Source organism: Anabrus simplex, chromosome 3 (genome assembly GCF_040414725.1).
Source record: "Anabrus simplex isolate iqAnaSimp1 chromosome 3, ASM4041472v1, whole genome shotgun sequence".
NCBI classification, from domain to species: Eukaryota; Metazoa; Arthropoda; class Insecta; order Orthoptera; family Tettigoniidae; genus Anabrus; species Anabrus simplex.
The window spans coordinates 486769359-486793790 of record NC_090267.1 but is presented as its reverse complement, the minus strand read 5'-3'; the positions used below and the strand labels follow the sequence as shown (position 1 = coordinate 486793790).

The window sequence follows — 24432 nt, the reverse complement described above, 5'->3', positions numbered from 1 at the left end:
AGATGGGGAGAAGGTTCAGTGGCTCAAAATTAGATGGTTTCGTTTCCAGTCTAATACACCTCTTAAGATTAAGTTCAGGTACACCCTCAACGAAGTGGAAGAATGGAAAATCCTCGATATTTCACCTTCTCATAAGGGCAGGCCATCTGTAAAGGTAACAACCTCAGTACCTTAACAATGGGAACTGAGTCCTGCTTACACAGTGCCCATTAAGATGACAAAAGCGAAATATGGTGATTTAATTGCCATGCTACCAAGCTCGAAAGCTGCAGCCGCTTAAGTGCGGCCAGTATCCAGTAATCGAGAAATAGTGGGTTCAAGCCCCACTGTCGGTAGCCCTGAAGATGGTTTTCCGTGGTTTCCCATTTTCACACTAGGCTGTACCTTAATTAAGGCCACAGCCATTTCCTTCCTACTCCTTGCCCCTTCCTATCTCATCGTCGCCATAAGATCTATCTGTGTCAGTGTGACGTAAAGCAACTTGTAAAAAAAAAAAAAAAAAAAAAGAAAAAGCCATGCTTCCATTCATCCCACCAGTTAATCACAAGTTTTTTTAAGGATTTGCAATATTGTGATGTAGCTACAACGAAATGAAGTACAGTGCCTTGCATCTTGGTAGGTGTGCTAAGTACCAACTGATGAGCCCAACTTAGCACACGCAGGCAACCAGGAATGAGTTAGCTGGAAAGTTTATAATGTCCAATAACGGACCATTATATTGGTATTATAAATTTACTCATTCAGGACAAATATTTCATGTTCCCTATGAGAATCAGCATCTGTATCATCTGATGGCCAGGCAGGCATCAATTTTTGGAAGTGAGACATAGTCTCTCGTAGTGCATTGGCACTGCTGGTGGCTTCAGGTGGCCTATGCAGTGGCCTCCACGGTATACACTAGCCTTGCGTCTTGGTAGGTGTGCTAAGTACCAACTGATGAGCCCAACTTAGCACACGAGGGCGAAACGCAGGCAACCAGGAATGAGTTAGCTGGAAAGTTTATAATGTCCAATAAAGGACCATTATATTGGTATTAAGACCTATCTGTGTCAATGCAGTGTAAAGCAACTTGTGAAAAAATTCCTCTGATTGTTATTTAAAAAAATATTGGTTTCTCCATTTTACTACTACTTCTACTACTTAGGACCTGTGCTATGACAGCTAGATAAAAGTGCGGTTTACATTTATGTGCCAGTTTGCACATTTATCTGGAAGTTCGGTTGAAAACGCGTACTACAACTTTCGTTTATGTGCAGTCTGGGAGAATATTCTCGAGTTTAGCTGTGCCAAAGTTGGAGAGGCAGTTAACGCTCTTAACTGGGACTTTGCTCCTGTCGGGGATGCTATTGTAAGAATCAAGATGGCTACACATCAAGATGTATCTACGTCTGCACGATGCTATACGAAAATCAGTTATTATAATGTAATCTATATATATATTTATAAAATATATCAGGCTTCCTATCCAGCTGTCACAACATTTTTAAAGATTTCCCAAGCTAGCAAGTTGTTTCAACGGACTATATGAGGTGTACGCAAGCAGTTCACAACAGCAAGTTTCCTAGGTAGCCTTAGTCGTTATGGCAACATCGTTTGATGCTGCCACGGAGTTACTTATGGGTTCGAGCCCCGATAGTCGAACTTTTTTTTTTTACCTTCTAAATGGTAGTCTGTACGGTACTAGATATGATAGTGCACATTTCATAATCATTAGAGTGCATGTCAAAAGCTTGGGTTCTATTCCAAATCTATCTGCGCCGCACATGTGGAGTAAAGGTACACGACGTTGTTCATGGTGATTTGTCCTACGAATGAGGACGTTGAGGAGGTTATATTTTGTTGAACCGGGCCAGTTGGCCGTGCGCGTAGAGGCGTGCGGCTGTGAACTTGCATCCGGGAGATAGTAGGTTTGAATCCCACTATCGGCAGCCCTGAAAATGGTTTTCCATGGTTTCCCATTTTCACACCAGGCAAATGCTGGGGCTGTAATTAAGGCCATGGCCGCTTCCTTCCAACTCCTAGGCCTTTCCTATCCCATCGTCGCCATAAGACCTATCTGTGTCGGCGCGACGTAAAGCCCCTAGCAAAAAAAAAAATATATATATATTTCGTTGACTTCATAACCTACCAAGTATTTACACTAAAATGAGAAAAATGCCTTGGAAAAAAGAAAACTAACTACTTATTAAATTAGCAACAATAAATTGAATCTCTAATAAAATTAATGATCCTATGTCGCATGCAGTGATATTAATTACAAATATAAACTTTACTATCGCTGTAACACGTATCCTTGTAAATAGTATTAGACAAAAAAGATTACCGTGTGGTAGGAATTATTTGATAAGATACATAACCTGAATCTTAATTTTTGCGTCCAGGTTACATTTTCAGTCTTTTTATGTTCTACAACAATTTCTGAATTTCTTTACATAGTTAAGTCATTTTGACATTTCTTCATATTTGTAGATTTCAGTCCTAATTCTGTTTATGACCTGAACTTCCACATTATAGCTTAATAAGATTCTGATATTGGACTCTAGTAATACAATTTCAAAAGTAATAGCGCTAAACAAACGAAAACACTAGGGAACACGTATACCACTGTGCTAAATGTCACTATATTTTCAGTGACCTTATTACCAACACAATAAAAATGTTACTACACCTTCCGCATAACAATGCAGTCGTTACAATCCGTTTGTAGTATGCAAGAAAATATTTAACTTCTAGTTTGCAAAACTGCAGCCTACGTATCTGGCTGATTATCTGACAGTCATAGTACAGGCCCTTAGTCTTTTCCCGAATACTTGGGGTTGGCACTTTTTTGTATGTATTTAGCCCTGTTTTTCGGCCGGATGCCTTTTGTGATGCTAACCGTAACTTTGGGGGGGGAGAGGGGAGTATGTATTCATTGTTGCATGTTCGTGTGGTGGTTTATAGTGTGATGTGTTGTCTGAGCATGGAGAGGAGAGTATTGGTACAAACACAATACCCAGTCCCCGAGCTCGAGGAATTAACCAGACAACGTTAAAATCTCTAACCCGGCCGGAAATCAAACCCGGGGTCCTCTGAACTGAAGGCCTGAATGCTGACCATTTAGTTGCTGAGGTGGACTTGTTTTACTGGAAAAGTGATGAAAATAATTCCTTTTGGTTTTATCTGCCTGCTTCAGTATATAAGTAGGTCAATTAGTCTGTTGTTCATTAATAATTAATTTTATGTGTATGGATGGATGGATGGATGATTGATTGATTGATTGATTGATTGATTGATTGATTGATTGATTGATTGATTGATTGATTGAAATCTTCTAAAAGAAGCAGCTAAATGAGGAAAATAGAATATTAACCTTTATCTCCTAAGGGTTGTGTTTAATAATAAATAACCCTACTAATACTTCTTTCAAAGTGAATGTTAGGCAGTTTTGAGAATTTGTTTACATATTCTTATCAGTCATCACTTATGATGCTTTAAATTTTTCTTCTCCGATTCCCCTCTAGGTTTTTAGTATAAGAGTAAATGAAAATCAAGATAGAATTCCTAAATTGATTATATCCTTTCATTGCACTCATTTCCTTCTAGAATCTTTTTTACAGTAATCCATTAATTCTGTTTCCTTTATGAGTGTTTTGGGGTATTAATGTATCCTTGGTGTTTTTACCTTCAACTCTGCCTCTTCTGTACCTTAATCGACCTATTTCTGTTCTTTTATTTCTTCTTTGGAGTGCTATTGGCTGAATGCCAACTGCCAAGGCTTTCATAAAGCATGTGTTTTGTTTCACATCCAGCAGCTGCCTGGTACTTCTTTTAGCTTCAGCCTGACCTCAGGTTTCCATGGCTATCCACTTTGTTAGGAAGTCCATCTATAGACAGTTGTTGTCTCTTCCTGGAGACTGACCCTGTGATGATTCATACTCCAGTTGATTGCAACATTGAACATACTGTGCTGTACACATGAGTTTAGTAATACTACAGTGGTGATTAGAGTTTGTTGTCATTTGAAGTGCTCTTACATATTCTATATCATCTCCAGCATCATGCCTGATGTGTAAGTCTTGAATTGTAGTTTGTTATTCACCCTATGAAGTTAGATTAGCATGAAACACTGAAAAGTAACAATTTTGTTATATCAATTTGAGCAGGAGAATACTGCACAGATTAACTGTGTCTTAGTGCATATTTGTATAAGGAGGATAAATTCTTGGTTCAGTTTTGCAAACTCTCATATGCAGCAGTTCTAAGGGTGTGCTTCTACATCAATCATTGTCTCATCTAGCTTTTACAAAAGTGGTCATTGCTTTTCCATCACTTCTTTACATTTATTAGGCTGAAATTATTGAGCATTATCACAACCTGATTATGTGATGCGGTATAAAGTTTTCAATAGAATCTTTGTATTATATTTAAGATAAAATTACAGGATTATTCCCTTTGAAGCTCTGAAAATTTCTTTGGCATAAAGATTTAAATGGAGCCTGCTTATTATATTTTTTATTAATGAAATTGCAGGATTATTCCCTGTGATCACATGATTGTTTATGAAGTGGAATAATTTACATAATCATACTGTTTAGTCAGTGAAATATTTAGATATTATTTTTGGATTTGATTGGAGCATTTGTTTTGACAGGATAATGTATATTTATGAGGATAGGTTTTGTGATGCTGTGTTTGCACTCAGTGATACAGTAATGTAGTGCAGCTTTTAATATAAATTCATTATTAATTAAATAATATAAATATGTTAATATATTTTAATGGAGTGAGAGTGACTATTCCTTAATTCTGTGCTGATTTCTGTGTCATCAGAAGAAAATCTTGATTGTCCTCGAGACAGTTGAGCAGAACTTAGTTCTCTGCGAAACATAAAGAATTTCACCGTATTTTCTTGACACGGCATAAGCCCAAAAGCCTATATCATGTCTATAAGTATGGGCCGTGAGAGCATCAATGGCGATATTTCTATATCTTTCAAACGTTTACTTCCAGATTTTCTCCTTGTATTTGTCATCATGGTAACTTTGTAAATGCTGCAGGAATATCTCAAAATAAAAATAAATAACATTTTATTTTCCCAGTCAGGTAACCAAAACATCAAGTAAACAATCCCAGTAATTCACAGATTTATAGTTCCTGTTGAATATTTATTATTTTGTAAATTTTCAATTCCTTCTTTAGATACTCCATGGTAGCAAGATTATCTACAACAATAATCTTATAAGCAATAGCTCAGTACGAACGTCCCCAACATATATTCCAGCATTTGGTCACCATGCATGAGAGGATTAATCAGTATAATAAATATGAAGTGAGAAAAATTAAAGTTTAGTTGGGTTGTACTTGTCAACTGAAAAAGGCTAGAGTTAACTAGCACTTTTGTGAATTAAGTATTCTACATCAGAAATACTAGACTATTCTCACTCCTCAGGGTCCAAGGTTATTTCTGTTTCATTGCCAGTGTAATTACATTTATATATGCTTTAAATTTATTCCTATTTATATGTCAGATTACTGGCTTCTACGTACAGCATGGATTCACAGATTATTTCCGGAGGTGCACATGGCTCTGAAGCTCACTCAGCCTACACCAAAAATGAGTACCAGGTTATTTCCTGGGGGTGAAGGCAGATAACCACTCTACCCCAGCAAGTGCAAAGGTAACGGATGGTGGCAGCCTGTAACTTCCACCCCTCCAAGGGCCTTTGTGAACTTGACAGACATGACTTTGCTTTTTTATTTTATTGTCCGACTCCTTGGTTGAATTGTCAGCATTGAGGCCTTCAATTCAGAGGGTCCTGGGTTCGATGCCAGGCCAGGTTTTTATTCACATCTGATTCATTCTTCTGACTCGGGGACTGGGTGTTTGTATTTGTCCCAACACTCTCCTCTTCGTATTCAGTTAATATACCATACTATCAAGCTCTACAGAAACACACAATAGTGATTACATCCCTGCACATGGGGTTGGCATTAGGAAGGGTATCTGGCCATAAAACAGGGCCAAATCCACACATGTGATACAGTTTGCACCCATGATTCCACAAATATGGGAAAAGTTGTAGACAAAGATGATTTATTTATTTTATTACCATCTTGAATAAATGGAGTTTAAGACACTGTGGTATACATTGTAATAGCATCTGTTACCATGTTTAATTCCTTAACCTTTGGCCGGGCTGAGTGGCTCAGATGGTTGAGGTGCTGACCTTCTGACCCCAAATTAGCAGGTTCCTGATCCTGGCTCAATTCAATGTTATTTGAAGGTGCTCAAATACGTTAGCCTCTATCAAAGGGTAGAGAAGGGTCCACCTATTCAGTACCATAGATTCTCATGTCGATTGATTTACTGGCACGTAAAGAACTCCTACAGAACTAAATTATGGTACCTTGGCACTTGAGAAAACCGCAAAAATACTTAGTGGGACGTAAAGCCATGATTATTATTATTATTATTATTATTATTATTATTATTATTATTATTATTATTATTATTATTATTATTATTATTACCGTGGTTTGGTGGATTAGCAGAGGTGAAAGAAGGTGCCGGGATGAATGGGTCTAACTACAGAATCAAAGTTAATTTTAAAATTTCAAATAAAGGTTATATTTTTGAATTTTAACAATCAATCAATCGACAAAATCTTAACAACATTTACTTTGGGAATAACAATTTGTAAACAAGACTAGAAAGATCCAAAATTCCAGAACTTTAACTCTCTCGGGCTACACGCCCCTAGTTTTACAACAATTTGTTCAAAGGGGCAGAAAACCCCTACCACATGGAGCACTTGCTCCCAACTTTTAACCTCAAGCCTCCCAGAGGACTTCTTACAACACCGGAAAAGAGCAGACGTGCTCTCAGTTTTCAAGCCTATTTAAGGCAATGTCAGACTTTACAATAAATTGCCATCAAGGCACAACTTACAACAAATGAAAGAGGGGTATCTCATACCTAACCTACTGGGCCATAGCAGAAAATAACAGGTTATTTACCGTATTTTATCGCATAAGCTCCCCCCTTGCATATTTCCCTCCCCTACGATTTTTCATCATTAAAAATTATTTTATTAAATATCGCGCATAATTCCCTCTCCCGGTTTGTTCTTATTGGAGCGGCCTTCGAATGACTTGATAATGGACAGCAATGAACACAGCGGTACTTGACATAAAAATGTTTCCATTGTCACAACATACTGTAAATTTAAACAGCGAAGTTGCAGACGTTTTTCTAGGTCAGTTTGTTACAAGTCGTCATAATGTCGAAATATTCAAACTACACGGCAAAATTTAAATTAAATGTGTTATCTTACGCCGATACAAATGGAGTGAAAGCTGCAGGAATACATTTCTCCGTTGATCATAATTCAATACGGTATTGGCGGAGACAAAAAGATAAACTTATGACTGCAAAGGCAAGCTCAAAATCTTTCCGTGAGCCTAAAACAGGGAAATATCCCGAAATTGATAATGGTGTAATTGCTTATGTCAATGAATTTCGGAATGATGGTTGTGCTGTTTCTTACGAAATGATTCAGAACAAAGCTCGCGATATAGCTGCCACGCCCAACATTGACAGAAAGGATTTTAAAGCAAGCATTGGTTGGGTGATTCGTTTTATGAGATGGCAAAATCTCAGTTTACGGAGGAGAACATCTTTGTGCCAGCGTTTACCTCGAGACTACACAGATAAGGTAATCGAGTTCCATCGTTACATAATAAAAGTGCGACAGCAAATATGACTATTTACTCTCTCAGGTTGGTAACGCTGACCAGACGCCAGTGTTTTTTGATATGCCGCACAACACCACCGTTGCTCCAACTGGCTCAGAAAGTGTCCTTGTGAAGACGACTGGAGCAGAGAGTCTAAGATGCACAGTGATGTTCTGCATTACAGCAGACGGCAATAAACTTCCACCGTATGTCATCTTTAAAAGGAAGACATTACCAAAGGAGACTATGCCACATGGAATTCACATAAGAGTTCAAGAAAAGGGCTGGATGACAGTAGATTTGATGGTGGATTGGTTGGAGAAAGTCTGTGGAAGACAACTAGGGGCATTATTACAAAAGAAGTCTCTTCTTGTCCTAGACAGTTTCCGGGGTCACCTTGTGGAAGCTGTAAAAGAGAAAATGAAACTGATGAAGTCCCATCCTGTCATCATCCCTGGAGGCTTAACGTCTATTCTTCAACCTTTAGATGTCAGCGTCAATAAACCTTTCAAAGAACATCTTCGACGTCTGTATTCAGAATGGATGGCAGCGGGATCTCATCAGCTGATTCCAGGAGGCAAGATAAGGAAGTCATACCGACGATGTGCGAGTGGATAATCCGGGCGTGGGAGAAAATTAGTGTCGATATTGTTAAGAAGAGTTTTAAAAAAACTGGAATTTCTTGTGTCATTGACGGTTCCGAGGACGACATGTTGTGGAATAGTGCAAGTGAAGATGTGTTACCTGAGCCTGAAAATAGTGATGATAGTGACGAAAGTGAGGCCGCAGAGTAGTGAGAGAAAAGAAACAATGAAACAATGCATTGATGCTCTTCATTGTAGCCTAATGAAACCTTGGTATTCTTTTGTGTTAATTGAAAATAAATACCGGTAGGTACGACTTTTTTCACATATCGATATTACCGTAAATATAATTTTTACCTAATACATCGTTTCCCTTCCTTTTTGAATGCCTAGAAGCACCACTCGCATAATTCCCTCCCTAGTGTTTTCAAGAAAATTTTTCGAGAAAAAAAGGGGGGAATTATGCAATAAAATATGGTAATTGGCCCGCAACACCAAGTTGAATGGAGGCGTGTACTTGCACTCCTACATGTAACTTCTTAAAACCTAAGAGGCACTAGGCCGATGAAACAGGGGCTATTCCCAAACTATGGAGGTGACCTGTATAAGGAAGAAATTTAAACATTAAGGAAGAGAAAAAAATCAGTTACCAGAAATTAGTCACCTCAAATAAAAATGAAGGGGAGCTCGAGAGGGTAAGGCACTCTCTATCCCTGATTTATAGTTAAAGATATTTACATAAGCCGGCAAAAATTACATTACAGAAAAGTAGGTTACATGGCAAAAGTTTCGGACCTTTCCCGCGGGTTAAACTGCTGAGCTAGCAAGAAAATAAAGATGTTAAACAGCCATTACCTTATTGAAGAGCTGCTGCCTGATGAAAGAAGCGCTTTCTACCTCCTGCTACATCTCCATACACTAGGTTAGGTGTTGATGAAGTGGCCAGGAGACGTGAAAATCAGCAGTTTTTATACCCTCGGGGAAAGTTCGAGACCTTTCATGAATAAAACTGCCACACCCACTTAATTTTATTGGGTAGCTTAGAGTTACACACCAAAATCGAAGAAGAAATCTGTGATTGGTAGAAAATTAATTACAGAAATTCTTGATTGGCTAAAATCAAAACAGGCAGAAAGACAGGATAAATATTGCCAACCCAAAAATGAATGCACTAAATTTAGTAAAGAACAAACTTGCAAAAACAAAATTTCGTCAAATAAAGTTCCTTCACTTCGCACCAGGGTGCATGATCATAGTTTTTTGCAGAGACATCTATGAGAGAATGTCCAAACTTCTTGATAAATAGTAAACAAAAACGCGTCGAAATTCACACAGTGACATCTTCAGAGGAAAGGTTTAATTAGGTCCAGTTTTTAAGTTCAGAGTTTCTCCTGTAGAGGAGGATTTATTGGCGCAAGATTTAAAGATGCGGTGTAGGGGTGTACCGCCCGGTACAATTATTATTATTATTATTATTATTATTATTATTATTATTATTGATTCGTTATGCCCAACTGGGGAGTCCGTTTTATCTTATTAGCACTTTTTATGTTTTTCTTTTTCTCTTCCCAGTATCTCTTCATCCTCTCAGTGTGTTCATTTTTATGTTGTTCAGTCCATCCTGTATTTAGTAACATTATTATTATTATTATTATTATTATTATTATTATTATTATTATTATTACTATTTTTTTTTTTTAATGGTTAATGTTTGTGGGTTACTGAAGTCACGTCCTAGTTCATGAACCATGGGCAACGGCTGAGTGGCCTAGTAAGTGGTCCTGAGAGTCGGGATACCAGTTGCTATGGAATGGGAGTGGACATCTCGGACATATTCTGAGTCGTGACCCTCCTTGTGCTCAGGCGACTAGGACTATACAATTCACCGGTGGTCCATAACCCGTTAAGAGGAGAGATCCTCACTTGGACTATGTGCAAGTAGGGTAGCATCCTGCTTCATAAATTTACCGAGCTCAGAACATTTTAAGCAAGCCTCGGACCTATGGGAGTAATGGAGTCCCACTCCCATTTGACCGGGGAGGGACTCCTTGGAAACAACTTGGCAAACAAAATGGAATTCGATGGGGAGCTATCAATATTAATGGGGCTTATGGAAGAAAGAAGGTAGAACTGGCTGAGTCAGCAAAGAGGATGCATCTGGATGTGCTAGGAGTAAGTGATATTCGGGTAAGTGGAGATAATGAGGAAGAAATAGGAGATTATAAAGTGTACTTGACGGGTGTTAGAAAGGGAAGGGCAGAGTCTGAAGTAGGGCCTTTTATCAGGAATACCATTGCACGCAACATAGTTTCTGTTAGGCACGTGAGGGTGCAGATGAGGATGAAGTTGACAAGTTTTATGAAGCATTGAGTAACATCGTGGTCAGGGTCAACAGCAAGGATAGAATAGTGCTAATGGGCGATTTCAATGCGAGAGTTGGGAATAGAACTGAAGGATACGAAAGCGTGATTGGTAAATGTGGGGAAGATATGGAAGCTAATGGGAATGGGAAGCGTTTGCTGGACTACTCTGCTACTATGGATTTAGCAGTTACGAATACATTCTTCAAGCATAAGGCTATTCACCGCTACACATGGAAGGCTAGGGGTACCAGATCCATAATAGACTATATCTCAACAGACTTTGAATTCAGGAAATCTGTTAGGAATGTAAGAGTTTTTCACGGATTTTTCAATGATACAGACCACTATCTGATCTGTAGTGAACTAAGTATCTCTAGGCCTAGGGTAGATAAAGTGAAATCTGTCTGCAAACGAATAAGGGTAGAAAATCTGCAGGACGAGAAAATTAGACAGAAGTACATGGATATGATTAGTGAGAAGTTTCAAACAGTAGACAGTAAGCAGGTTCAGGATATAGAAAGTGAATGGGTGGCATACAGGGATGCTGTGGTAGAAACAGCAAGGGAATGCCTAGGAACAACTGTGTGTAAAGATGGGAAAAGGCGAACATCTTGGTGGAATGATGAAGTGAGAGCAGCCTGTAAACGTAAAAAGAAGGCTTATCAGAAATGGCTCCAAACAAGGGCCGAGGCAGACAGGGATTTATACGTAGATGAAAGAAACAGAGCGATACAAATAGTTTTTGAATCCAAAAAGAAGTCGTGGAAAGATTTTGGTAATAACCTGGAAAGGCTAGGTCAAGCAGCAGGGAAACCTTTCTGGACAGTAATAAAGAATCTTAGGAAGGGAGGGAAAAAGGAAATGAACAGTGTTTTGAGTAATTCAGGTGAACTCATAATAGATCCCAGGGAATCACTGGAGAGGTGGAGGGAATATTTTGAACATCTTCTCAATGTAAAAGGAAATCTTCCTGGTGGTGTTGCAAACATGGGGAGGAGGAAAATGATGTTGGTGAAATTACGCTTGAGGAAGTGGAGAGGATAGTAAAAAAACTCCATTGTCATAAGGTAGCAGGAATAGATGAAATTAGACCTGAAATGGTGAAGTATAGTGGGAAGGCAGGGATGAAATGGCTTCATAGAGTAGTAAAATTAGCGTGGAGTGTTAGTAAGGTACCTTCAGATTGGACAAAATCAGTAATTGCACCTATCTATAAGCAAGGGAACAGGAAGGATTGCAGCAACTATCGAGGTATCTCATTGATTAGTATACCAGGCAAAGTATTCACTGGCATCTTGGAAGGGAGGGTGCGATCAGTCGTTGAGAGGAAGTTGGATGAAAACCAGTGTGGTTTCAGACCACAGAGAGGCTGTCAGGATCAGATTTTCAGTATGCGCCAGGTAATTGAATAATGCTACGAGAGGAATAGGCAGTTGTTTTTGTTTCGTAGGTCTAGAGAAAGCATATGACAGGGTACCGAGGGAAAAGATGTTCAGTATACTGGGGGACTATGGAATTAAAAGTAGATTATTAAAATCAATCAAAGGCATTTATGTTGACAATTGGGCTTAAGTGAGAATTGATGGTAGAATGAGTTCTTGGTTCAGGGTACTCACAGGGGTTAGACAAGGCTGTAATCTTTCACCTTTGCTGTTCGTTGTTTACATGGATCATCTGCTGAAAGGTATAAAATGGCAGGGAGGGATTCACTTAGGTGGAAATGTAGTAAGCAGTCTGACCTATGCTGACGACTTGGTTTTAATGGCAGACTGTGCTGAAAGCCTGCAGTCTAATATCTTGGAACTTGAAAATAGGTGCAATGAGTATGGTTTGAAAATTAGCCTCTCGAAGACTAAATTGATGTCAGTAGGTAAGAAATTCAACAGAACTGAATGTCAGATTGGTGATACAAAGCTAGTATAGGTTGATAATTTCAAGTATTTAGGTTGTATGTTCTCCCAGAATGATAATATAGTAAGTGAGATTGAATCGAGGTGTAGTAAAGCTAATGCAGTGAGCTCGCAGTTGCGATCAGCAGTATTCTGTAAGAAGGAAGTCAGCTCCCGGACCTAATTATCTTTACTTCGGTCTGTTTTCAGACCATCTTTGCTTTACGGGAGCGAAGGCTGGGTGGACTCAGCATATCTTATTCATAAGTTAGAAGTAACAGACATGAAAGTAGCAAGAATGATTGCTGGTACAAACAGGTAGGAACAATGGCAGGAGGGTACTCAGAATGAGGAGATAAAGGCTAATTTAGGAATGAACTCTATGGATGAAGCTGTACGCATAAACCGGCTTTGGTGGTGGGGTCATGTGAGGCGAATGGAGGAGGATAGGTTACCTAGGAGAATAATGGACTCTGCTATGGAGGGTAAGAGAAGTAGAGGTAGACCAAGACGACGATGGTTAGACTCGGTTTCTAACGATTTAAAATAAGAGGTATAGAACTAAATGAGGCCACAACACTAGTTGCAAATCGAGGATTGTGGCGACGTTTAGCAAATTTTCAGAGGCTTGCAGACTGAACGCTGAAATCATAATAGTCTATAATGACAATGTATGTATGTATGTTATTATTATTATTATTATTATTATTATTATTATTATTATTATTATTATTATTATTAATATTATTATTATTATCATCATCATCATCATCATCATCATCATCCTCCTTAACCTTGATCTTATAAGTTACCAATGAACCCACATATTTAAAACTATCTACTTTACCAAATTTGTGTTCATTCACCTCGCTCTCTTCTTGTTTCCAAGGAGTCCTTCCCCAGTTGTGCATGTATTTTAGTTTTAGCTTCATTTATTATTATTATTATTATTATTATTACCATTCCAATTGACTTTCCTGCTGCAGTTAAATAGAGCACAATCAGTTTTTATTAAATGTGTTCAAGTAATGCAGTGTATGTTGTGTAAATCTAGCCAAGAATCACCTGACATGGCCAGCAACAGACGTTCCAGATCTCCTGCGGATATGGAAGAGGGGGCAGTGGGGGGTGCACCTAGACAGCGGCAGGAGAGCGAAGGGGATGAAGACTCTGAGCAAGGCAAGAGGTACTAAATCACTACTTCTCTCTGTGCTCCAAGTATTGATTGAATATACTAAAGGACTAGCGTTTCTTTTTTCATTTTCATTAAGTGAAAAAAAAAATTAGAGAAAAATATTTTTCTGTTTTTCATGTAATTTTATTTAGAAGGGTCTATTGCACCTCTGTGTGAAATTTCAGATGAAAACCTTAATTTTTTCATGTATAGAGCATTTGAATCTGCACATTGAACACCAACACTTCGACTGTGTTAGTTGTACTTGCGGGTCATTTGTTTTATACGTTTCTGACAAATTACTTTTTCTCAAATACAATATACCTTTTCTCTGGAACGATTTACCAGGCTGAGTGGCTCAAACAGTTGAGGCACTGGCCTTCTGGCGCCAACTTGGCAGGTTCGATCCTGGCTCAGTCCGATGGTATTTGAAGGTGCTCAGTTACGTGAGCCTCGTGTCAGTAAATTTGCTGGCACATAAAAGAGCTTCTTGTGGACTAAATTCTGCTATCTCGGCATCTACAAAAACCATAAAAGTAGTTAGTGGGATGTTAAGCCAATAACATTATTATTCTGGAACCATTTGCTCTATTAACTTGAAATTTTTCCTGGACATTTTTTATGTCTGTTCAAAGAACCTGAATGATTTAGAATGTCAAGGAGATGTTTATTTTTTTCTATAAAATTGTTTTAAAGTAATTTTATGAAAATTTAAAATTCTAATCTAAAAAATTATTAATAATGAAAAATTAAAGTAATTCAGAAAGTAATTGATTCTGATCAGTAAAGCATCAGCATCAACATCTTGAACTAGCTTCAGTTTCATGGGTGCAGTGAATGAATACTCTCCATTTACTTCTGTCCATGTAGATGTCTTCTTCCATAACTTGCCTCTTCCTTCCAACTCGTAAGACTTTCCTACGCCACTGTCCACTATAAGACGTGTCGATGCGATGTAAAGTAAATTGTAAAAATATATATATAACTCCAGCTGTTCTTTGTGCACCCATTCTTATGAGATGACCAAACCATTTCAGCCTGGCTTTGACACAGATCTCAGTAAGGGGTGTTTTTTAAATTTTTTCCCCACTTGGACAAGATGGCGTATCTTGTCTTTTTTTTATTTTGCAGCTTGTAAGAGAGTAAATACAGAGGCCCAGAACATTAGGTTTGTTCGTTGGCTTGAAAAGGTACATTGTTTTTAGTGAAGTGATAAAATATTTATAGGTTAGAACCTCACTGTCAGTAGCCCTGAGGATAGTTTTCCGTGGTTTCCCATTTTCACACCAGGCAAATGCTCCGGCTTTACCTTATTAAGGCTACGGCCTCTTCCTTCCAACTCGTAAGACTTTCCTACGCCACTGTCCACTATAAGACGTGTCGGTGCGATGTAAAGTAAATTGTAAAAATATATATATAACAAATTATTAACTGATATATTAGCAACATTTGAAAGGAAATTGATTGCTTAAAATAATGTCACAATTTTTGCTTGGATTGACTGGTATTTTAATTTGTTATAATTTTTTTGGTAAATATTAGTGTTTGTGATTGATATCTAGTTAACGCCCTCTTATACTAGCTGCTCATACCCATCATTGATCATTGTACTACTCGGTAACACACTCAAACATAGCTTAATTAGATGCCCCCAATACTTCCTGGTAGACTGTGTGTGTTTGTTTTGTTTTTGTACCCTATGTTACATGGATAAAAAGTGCATATTTGCTGCTGACCCAAGAGCAGGCTAAATAGAGCTGCCTGTGGGATAAGCAGCTCGAACGTATGTCAACACCTGCAAACCTGAAGTGTCTGCCCTTGAGTTTTGTTGACAGTCATCACAAAGTACTGCCTACTGCCATTTCTTGATGGATGCAGTGTTTTTGCATCCATCTCTTGGCACAGGTCAGAGCAAAGTATAGCTTCCACCGAAGTCTCAGTCTCATCCAGGGCATTGACAATATGGAACCTGTTGGGTGTGGGTGGTGCTGAGTAATGACATTCAGAGCACAACCAGTGCATCTGAGTGTTATGGAAGGTGTTGTTCATAGGATCAGTTGTGCTGCAGTAGCACTTTCTGGTTCAGTGAGGAAAGCAATGGCAAACTACCCCACTCCCCATCTTGCCTAGTACGCCCCAATTTGGTGCCACCATCGGTTGTTGTGGTTTCCCCATAACTGCATAACCTTTGGTGGTGCTATTTGAGGATCCAACCAGCCGCTGGGCTGATGACCTGACAGAAAGCTCACGAAGCAGACACTTACTGTAAACTGCAGGCGTTAGAACTGAAAAGGGTGAATGCAGCTGGGCTGATTACTGGTGGACAGTCAGAGAGGTTGGAGAGAACTGTTGAGTGACTTCTCTCCACTACGCTCTTGTATGTCTTCGACTGCCTTTGGAATAGGAAGCTCATGCAACACACTTAAATAAGTTAACTCCTTCGCTGTCTGCTCGAGTACATACTCAGGCTCCCCATTACTACCGCACGGTGTCAGCCCGAATGCGTACTTGGGCTTGTGCAGCTTTTTGCCTTAATTGCTGTGATTGTAGCTGAAAATGAACGCAAACGCCATTTGTTGCACATTGTTGGAATCGTGAAAATATTATCTCTGTAAAAGCGCTGCTCTAAGTGATTTTCCTCCTTTGATGGCCGAATTAGAGACAAAGGAAAGACGCTAGTGGCTGTTTGTTTGTTTGTTTGTTTGTTTGTTTGTTTGTTAACACTAGGCTTCCTCATCATGCGATGTTTATTGTTCTTCGCTAAATGATACTGAAAGAGAATTTGTATCATGATGACACCAGACCAATGCCCACTACAATAGTGCAGGTCTGTATGCCTGCTAGCTCAGCAGATGATGAGGAAATCGAAAGAATGTATGAGGAGATGAAGATTTAATACAATCTGTAAAAGGTGACGAGAATCTAATTGTGATGGGAGACTGGAATGCAGTGGTAGGCCAAGGAAGAGGAGATAATGCAGTAGGAGAATTTGGATTGGGACAAAGGAACAGAAGAGGAAATCGGCTGGTTGATTTCTGCACCAATCACAATTTAGTCCTTGCTAATACTTGATTCAAACACCACAAACGACGGCTGTACACGTGGCCGGGACCTGGAGACACTGGAAGGTTTCAAATAGACTTCATTATGATTAGGCAGGGATTCAGGAACCAGATGTTGGATTGCAAAGCTTTCCCAGGAGCAGCATGGACTCTGATCACAACTCGTTGGTCATGAAATGCACCTGAAATTGAAGAAATTGAAGAAGGGAAGGAATACAGTGAGAAGGGATCTAGACAAGTTGAAAGAAAAAAGTGTGAAGGATTGTTTCAAGGAACATGTTGCACAAGGATTAAATGGAGAAACTGAAGGAAACACAGTAGAAGAAGAATGGACACTCATGAAGAATGAGGTCTCTAGGGCTGCTGAAGAAATGTTAGGAAGAAAGGAAAGATCAACTAAGAATCAAAGTATACTAGACCTGATCGATGAACGAGGAAAATACAAGAATTCAAAAAATGAAGAGGGCAGAAAAGAATACAGGTGATTAAGGAATGAAGTGAATAGGAAGTGCAGGGCAGCTAAGGAGGAATGGCTGAAGAAGTGCAAGGATGTTGAAAGTTGTATCTTCTTCTTCGTTTCTTCATGGGGCTTCTAAATATTAGTTCCTAATTAGCGTTGACTTCTAAGATCTTTTGCTACCATGTTTTTCCTTCATTCCCACCTAGATCTACCTGCTCCCTTCACAAAGCTGCAGGTTATTCTTATTGAGTCTTCTTGGAATTTTTCTCTCTCTTCATCTGGTAATCCTAGAGTGGAGAGTATGATTCTACCCAGCGCCTCACATTTGAAAAGTATGTGTTCAGCTGATTCCTCTGCTTCATTGCATTTCATACATATATTGTCTCTTATTACTCCAATTCTGAGTAGGTGTTTTTTCAGACTGCAGTGTCCTGTCAACAGTCCTACTACCCATCTTATATTTTCTTTGCTGAGTTTCAACAGTTCTTTAGTATGCTTCTTGTTTGGTCCTTTTATCAGTTCCTTTGCAAGCCTACATCCTGGAGTATTTTTCCAGTTCTCCATTTGTTTCTTTTGTACCCATTTTCCTATGTAGTGTCGGGCTTGGCGATAGGAAGTCCTGCATACAGGTTCTGGGCCTACAAAATATGTTTCTGCCCCTTTACTGGCCAGTTTATCTGCCTTTTCATTTCCTACTATACCTGCATGCCCTGGTACCAATATTATTTTTACATTGTAGTACTTTGAGAGCTTCAGAATTGAATGGCAATACCAGACAATTCCGGATATTATCCGGACTGCTTCTAGTGCCTTAATGGCCGCTTGGCTGACAGTAAAAACGAAAATGTTCTTATTCCTACAGTTCATTTTCAGATTTTATTCAAGACATCTTGTGATAGCAATCACTTCTGCTTGAAAGACTGTAGTGTGTTTGCCCAGGCTCATCTGGATTGATCTCTTAGGTCTTCCCCCGTCGATCCCTCCTCCTGTGTCATCCCGTCTTTGAGCCATCAGTCCACCACACTACATCTTTTTCAGTATTCTATTTGTTGATATCCCAGTCTTCTTTTTTTAATTCTCAGACGGTTTTTCAAAGTTGTAATTTGCGACAGATGCCACTTCATCCAAGCTATCCTTGTGTGTTCAACAATGGCAACCATTTGCTGTATGCTGTTTGCCTCGAGCGACGCGGCCGGTTGGGATACGCTTGGATAGCAGTTACGAATTGTTTGACGTACCTTCGGTTCCTTGCCTTGTCAGACAACCAAGTGGAGTACCTCCTTGGGTAGTACGACGACATGAAATAATCCTGGATTTGCACACTGGCCCGAAAGGAAACACAGACCCCTCGATTTATCGGAAGTTCTTCCTGTCCGTTGTTGGCCGCTATCCAGGTTCAGTCATCGTCTACACGGATGGTTCAAGAACAGATACGAAGGTGGGTCGTGCGTTCATTGTCGACAGTGAGAGGTTTCTTTTTGCTCTCCCGGTACTTGTAGTGTGTACACAGCAGAGCTCTATGCTATCTGTGAAGCTCTGCAGCACGCACTGTCCAATGGACGCCGACACTTTCTTCTGTGTACTGACTCCTTGAGCTCGCTACAGTCTATTGATACTTGTTTCCCTTGACACCCTCTGGTGCTGCGGGTCCAGGACCTGCTGGCCGGGTGTTTGGATTCCGGCACCAGAATCACTTTTATGTGGCTCCCAAGCCACATGGGCATAGAGGGGAATGAATTAGCAGATAAGGCTGCCAAGGAGGCAGTTACACTGCTCCCGTTGCCTTTCAAGGTTCCAGCAAGTGATATTCGCTCTTAGCTGAGACATCTGGTTATGTCCCATTGGGAGATGGAGTGGCAGGCCACTCCTCTTGCAAATAAGCTGAGAGCGATAAAAGGAACAACGAAGGTATGGAAGACTTCCCTTCGGGCTTCGCGGAGAGAAGCCGTGGTATTATGTCGTCTTCGGATCGGCCACGGTATCCTGACTCACTCCCATCTATTGAAAGGAGAACCCTCTCCGGTGTGTACGTGCGGTGATCATCTTACCGTGGTACACATCCTTACGGAGTGTGTGGACCTGGCCTATCTTCGCCGTTGTCTTAACCTCCCGAGTACCATCTCCCTTATCCTGCGTGATGACGAGCAGTCAGCAGACCTCGTCATCCGCTTTATGAGGGATAGTGGTCTGTTTTATCATGTGTAATGTTGTGTTTTGTGCTAGTGTATTTGTGTCAATTACGCTTTTATCCTATTGACTTCATTTTAGTTTGTGTTGTGCATTTTAATGTGTTATTTTAACGTCTAACATAAATTATGTATATACATTTGTACTACCAGGCAATGCCTTATTCCTTTGTCTCCTATATTTTCTCTTATTTTATTAGAAAAGAAGGCATTGCAAATTAGATCCACTGCTGTTTTAATCCCATACTAATTTTCTCAACACCATTTTTTTTTTAACCCTTGTCAGTGGATACATTTTAAAATTTTAAATATCATATCCAATGTCGTCCATCTCTTTCCATCAGGGGCCGATGACCTTCGATGTTAGGCCCCTTAAAAGAACAAGCATCGTCATCATCACCACCTTACCTTGTACCATAATCACAAGGTCATCTGCGTATCCTTGTGTGTCAAAACCTTGTTTGTTGAGCATAGCTATGATTTTGTTCACCACGAGGTTCCACAGCAGACAAGAAAGAACTCCCTGAGCTCAGCCTCGGGTGGCCTTGACCGTCAGTGTTTCTTCAAACATGGTTGCTCTTATCTTCTTTCCATCTAACATGGATTTAATCCATTTGATGACGGTTTTACTCACCTTGCTCTTTTCCAATGCTTTGATCATAGAGTCATAGGTTGTATTGCTGAAGGCTCCTTCTATATCTAGAAATGTCACCAGTGCAATTTCTTTATATTCTAGGCTTTCCTCTAGTTTACAGACCAACTGGTGGAGTACTACTTCAGTATATCTGCTAGGTCTAAATGCAAACTGATTTTCATGTAACGTTGAGTTCAGTTACACCGTTCTTCTGATATATTTATCCAGAATTTTCTTCCTTGCTTTCAGCATGAAGGAAGTTAAACATAATGGTCTGTATGCTTTGACTTGGACATAATTTGCCCTTCCAGGCTTAGGTATAAATACTGCTTTAGCTTCAGACCATGATTTCGGCACATCCCCTCGAGCTAGATTAGCTCTGAAAAGGTCCGTCGGGGCATTAACGAGTATCTCCCATCCTTCCTGTAGGAGTATCAGACGTATCTCATCTAGCCCCGGAGCCTTTATAGGATGAAATGTGTTGATTGCCCATTTTACATGGTTATGTTTTATTATTCTGTTGGCACCGTTCCAGTCTTCTCTTCGAGCTCCGGTGTCTGTTCCAACCATTTCTTCTTCTGTCATCTTCTCAGCCTCAGGAAAGTGACACGCCATTAATATCTCCAGCAGGTTCCTCCCCGCCTGAGTAAATGACCCATCTGGTTTCTCCAGTGTCCCCACTTGATTTTTTTGGGTTGCTTTCAAAACCTTCTGGAGCCTTGCTGTTTCAGTGTGTGATTCCACTTTCTCACTGAACAGTCTCCAAGATTTTATTTTTGCTTTCCATATCTCTAGGTTATACTTGGTGGGTTTCCTATGATATACGTCCCACATACCATTTCTAAATGATATTCTATACAACGTCCTCTTTTTTCCATTTTGGCTAGTTTGTTTCACCACCTTACTTTTTTTGTGTTTTTCTTTGCTTTGAGAGGACAGTTTTCATGGAATGAGTCTATAATGGCCTTCTAATAGTTCCACTGCCTCATCCGATTCTTTCTGTCCTCTCACGTTAGTTTGAATTTTTTGTACAGCCTTCCCTAGAACTTCTCTGTATCTGTCCAAGTTAGTTCTTTTTGGGTCTCTGTACATCTCAATCCTACATAGTCTCACATCTATTGCAAATTAGATGGGTTGGTGGTCTGACAATGATTCCTCCAGCACCTTCCAGTCTTTAGTTAAGTTTGCAATATGCGTAGTGCTTAGTGTAATGTCTATTACCTCCCTACGATTTTTATGTATAAATGTAGGCTTGTTTCCTAGGTTTAATATAGTCAACTCAGTTCCAATAATAAACTCTAGTGAAGACTCACCTCTTGCATTGCGGTTAGTGCTGCCCCGCGCCGTGTGGTGTGAATTTGCATCTGCTCCAAGGACTAGGTGTTCGCCTTTCCTCTTTGCATTCCAAATTAGGTTCTCAACTTCTTCTGATGGTGGCAGATTAGTTGAGTCATATGGGAGGTATGTGGAGCCTATAGTCATTTCTCTGGGTCCCTTCCAGTTTCCAGGTTTAATCTTGGCCACGGTTAACTCCCATGAACAGTCTTCCTGCAACAGAAGACATTTTAATTTCCTGTTCATAAGAAGACATGTTCTGGGTATTTCCAATGTATCGTACATCAGCTTACCTCCAGTCCTGCTACTCTGCCCTTGACTACCCATGGCTCTTGAATAAGGGCCACGTCAATAGCCTCGGACTTGAACTTCCTGGGCCGATGACCTTCAATGTTAGGCCCCTTTAAACAACAAGCATCATCATCATCATCATTGAACTTCCTGGCGAAATTGGCCACAGCTGCTTTTTTTTTTTTAATGCTGAAGAGTGGCCTGAAGGACTTTTAGCTCCATCTTTATCAACATTGGGTTTCATTTTTCCACTGATGACTTGATCTGCCCAAGTCGAAGCTTAGCCTTAATGGTTGTTTTTTTTTTGAGCTCTTCAAACTCTTCTTTCACCAAGGGCTAAAATGACTGTCCTTCATGTCTTATCGATTGAAGTGGCATTCAGCACTCTCCTCTCTTGTGTTAGAAGTTTGGTATCGTGCTCATTGATTCTGACAGCAGTCTGCTCTACTGGAGCTTCTGTTGCCATTTCTTGTTTTGAGTCGGTGACAGCCTGTCCAATTGGTACTTCTGTCTCCATTTCATCATCTTGGGCTTGCTCCTGGATCTGCTCTACTGGAGTTTCCTTGGATTCCCTTGAAGTCGAAAGTTTTTGAAATTGGTTCTTTATAAGCATCCATATTTCAATCAGTCATAGGGTTTTTTCCCCTTCTAGGGTTCTGAGCGTCGTTCTCACCATCTGTGGTGAGGCATACAGCCAGACATTGTCCTCCCGCAACTCAGGCTGTCCGTAGCAAAGACCACGCCCCTCAGTCGTCCATCCAGCGGTCCGTCCCTGGTCCGAACCTAGCCAGGTTTGTTTCCCCTTCAGTAGGCCTACTCATGTGGTCTCCACTTGGCATTATCATGACTGAGCTCACAGCCGTGACTTGCCCCCTAGGTTGGGATTGCCCCTTTCCCAACCCGCGGTTCGTCCAGGCTACGTACAGCAAAGTGTGGTGTTAGTTCCAGCACCCCGCAGTGAGCCTTCCCCTCAATCACCAGTCCCACTTCACCTGAACTACCATTTTCACCCATGTGGAGGAACCATGGATGCCTCTCTAAGATGTGTGGGCGAGGCCTCCACTTCCAAGCCTTGACTTGGGCTAGTAACAAAAAGTTGTATGGTTCTAGGAAAGGTAGATGCTGCATGCAGGAAAATCTAGGAAACCTGTGGAGAAAGGAAAATTAGGTGTATGAATATTAAGAGCTCAGATGGAATATCACTTCTAGGGAAAGGAGACAAGGCAGAAAGATGGCAGGAACATATCCAGCAGTTGTATCAAGGTAAGGACGTAGGTGATACAGTTCTGGAACAAGAAGAGGCTGTTGATGCTGATGAAATGGGTGATCCAATTTTGAGGTCAGAATTCGACAGAGCTTTGAGAGACCTAAATAGGAACAAAGCACCTGGAATGGATGACATTCCCTCTGAATTACTGACTGCTTTAGGAGAAACCAGCGTGGCAAGGTTATTCCATTTAGTGTGTAAGATGTATGAAACAGGAGAAGTGCCGTCCGATTTTCGGCAGCATGTTGTTATACTTATACATCACGCCTTGCGCCTTCATTTCTCGCTATAGCGGACTTCTACTGTACTTCGTTCTTTTATACTGCTCTTGAACTTGTACGTTATTGGTATTTTAGGTTCAGATCCATGGACATAGCCCCTGTAAATTTATGTGTATCCCTTATGGTAGATGTGTAAGTGAAGGGTTTCATCCTCACACTATTCACTCTGAGATATCATAGTTAATGAGATATCATCCCTGCCAATCTCTATGCTTATTCCAGCCTGATGCAAAAACAATGTCTGTGATTTTCTTGAGACTGATGTTCAGTGGAGAAATTGTAACTGTACTCATTACTTGTTCTAAAAGTAATTTTCAATTTGAGTAAAATATTTGTCAGGTAACTGTAATTCATCCAAACTACTTTTCTTGTGCTCCTCCCATCACTGCTCCTGTCAGATGAAATGATGCTTCCTGAGTAAGTTACTTTAACTGATTTACATGGACCAATCATTCTCCTTCCAAACAAATATTGGTATCCTTGTTACCATCTCATGTATATTTCATTATCTTGGTTTTAATTTTATCTTCATTCTGAGCACTTCTCTTAGAAGATCATTCATTCTATTTAACTAGGTCTCTGGCTCTTAATTTTATTTATCTTCATTCTGAACACTTCTCTTAGAAGATCATTCATTCATTTTAACTAGGTCTCTGGCTCTTTCTCACTCTCTGCTAGCAGAGCACTGTTATCTGCAAAACGTGTTGTTTGATAAATATGGGAACAAAATTTAGAAAACCTATTAATAACGAATAGCATCAAACAGAAAAATTGTATGGTGGTCAATAATAGTGTACATACTGGCCAAAAATTTTAATAAAACCCCTCAGATGGTTGCAGAGATATTGAATATTTTCTGATATGTATGTTCGTTAGTATCCCGCCTGGTGGCCATGATCGTTAGGACGTCAAGGCCATATGGTTTGACATGGTGGTACCAGTTCGAGTCCCATTGGTTGAAAATATTTTCACTATCAGAATTTTGGCCAGCAGGTTAGAAGAAGTGGTATACAATTTCTAATCACTAGATTATGTGCCAAAAACCTGGAACCGATTCGAGAAATCTCTCCGCGGTTTTAAATGGAGTGAGGGCATATGATGCTGTTGATGGTGATTTGTCCGTCAGATGAAGACGGTAAGCCTTGAGCAGACTGTTTGGTTACATGAAATAAACTTCATCATAAAGCCTG

At 39.9% G+C, this 24432-nt stretch overlaps 1 protein-coding gene across 3 annotated transcripts in view; it reads left to right on the top strand.

The window, feature by feature from the left end:
• Positions 1–24432, top strand: part of LOC136866549 (T-complex protein 11-like protein 1) — a 286302-nt gene that overhangs the window by 48282 nt on the left and 213588 nt on the right. For 2 of the 3 annotated variants that reach the window (XM_067143620.2, XM_067143622.2), the window contains exon 2: positions 13607–13738. In XM_067143620.2, coding sequence (XP_066999721.1) covers positions 13623–13738 — 116 coding nt within the window. In that variant the 5' untranslated portion in view covers positions 13607–13622. Of the gene's footprint in view, positions 1–3899; positions 4052–13606; positions 13739–24432 lie in introns of those variants that run through there. The other variant, XM_067143619.2, reaches the window with a different exon arrangement.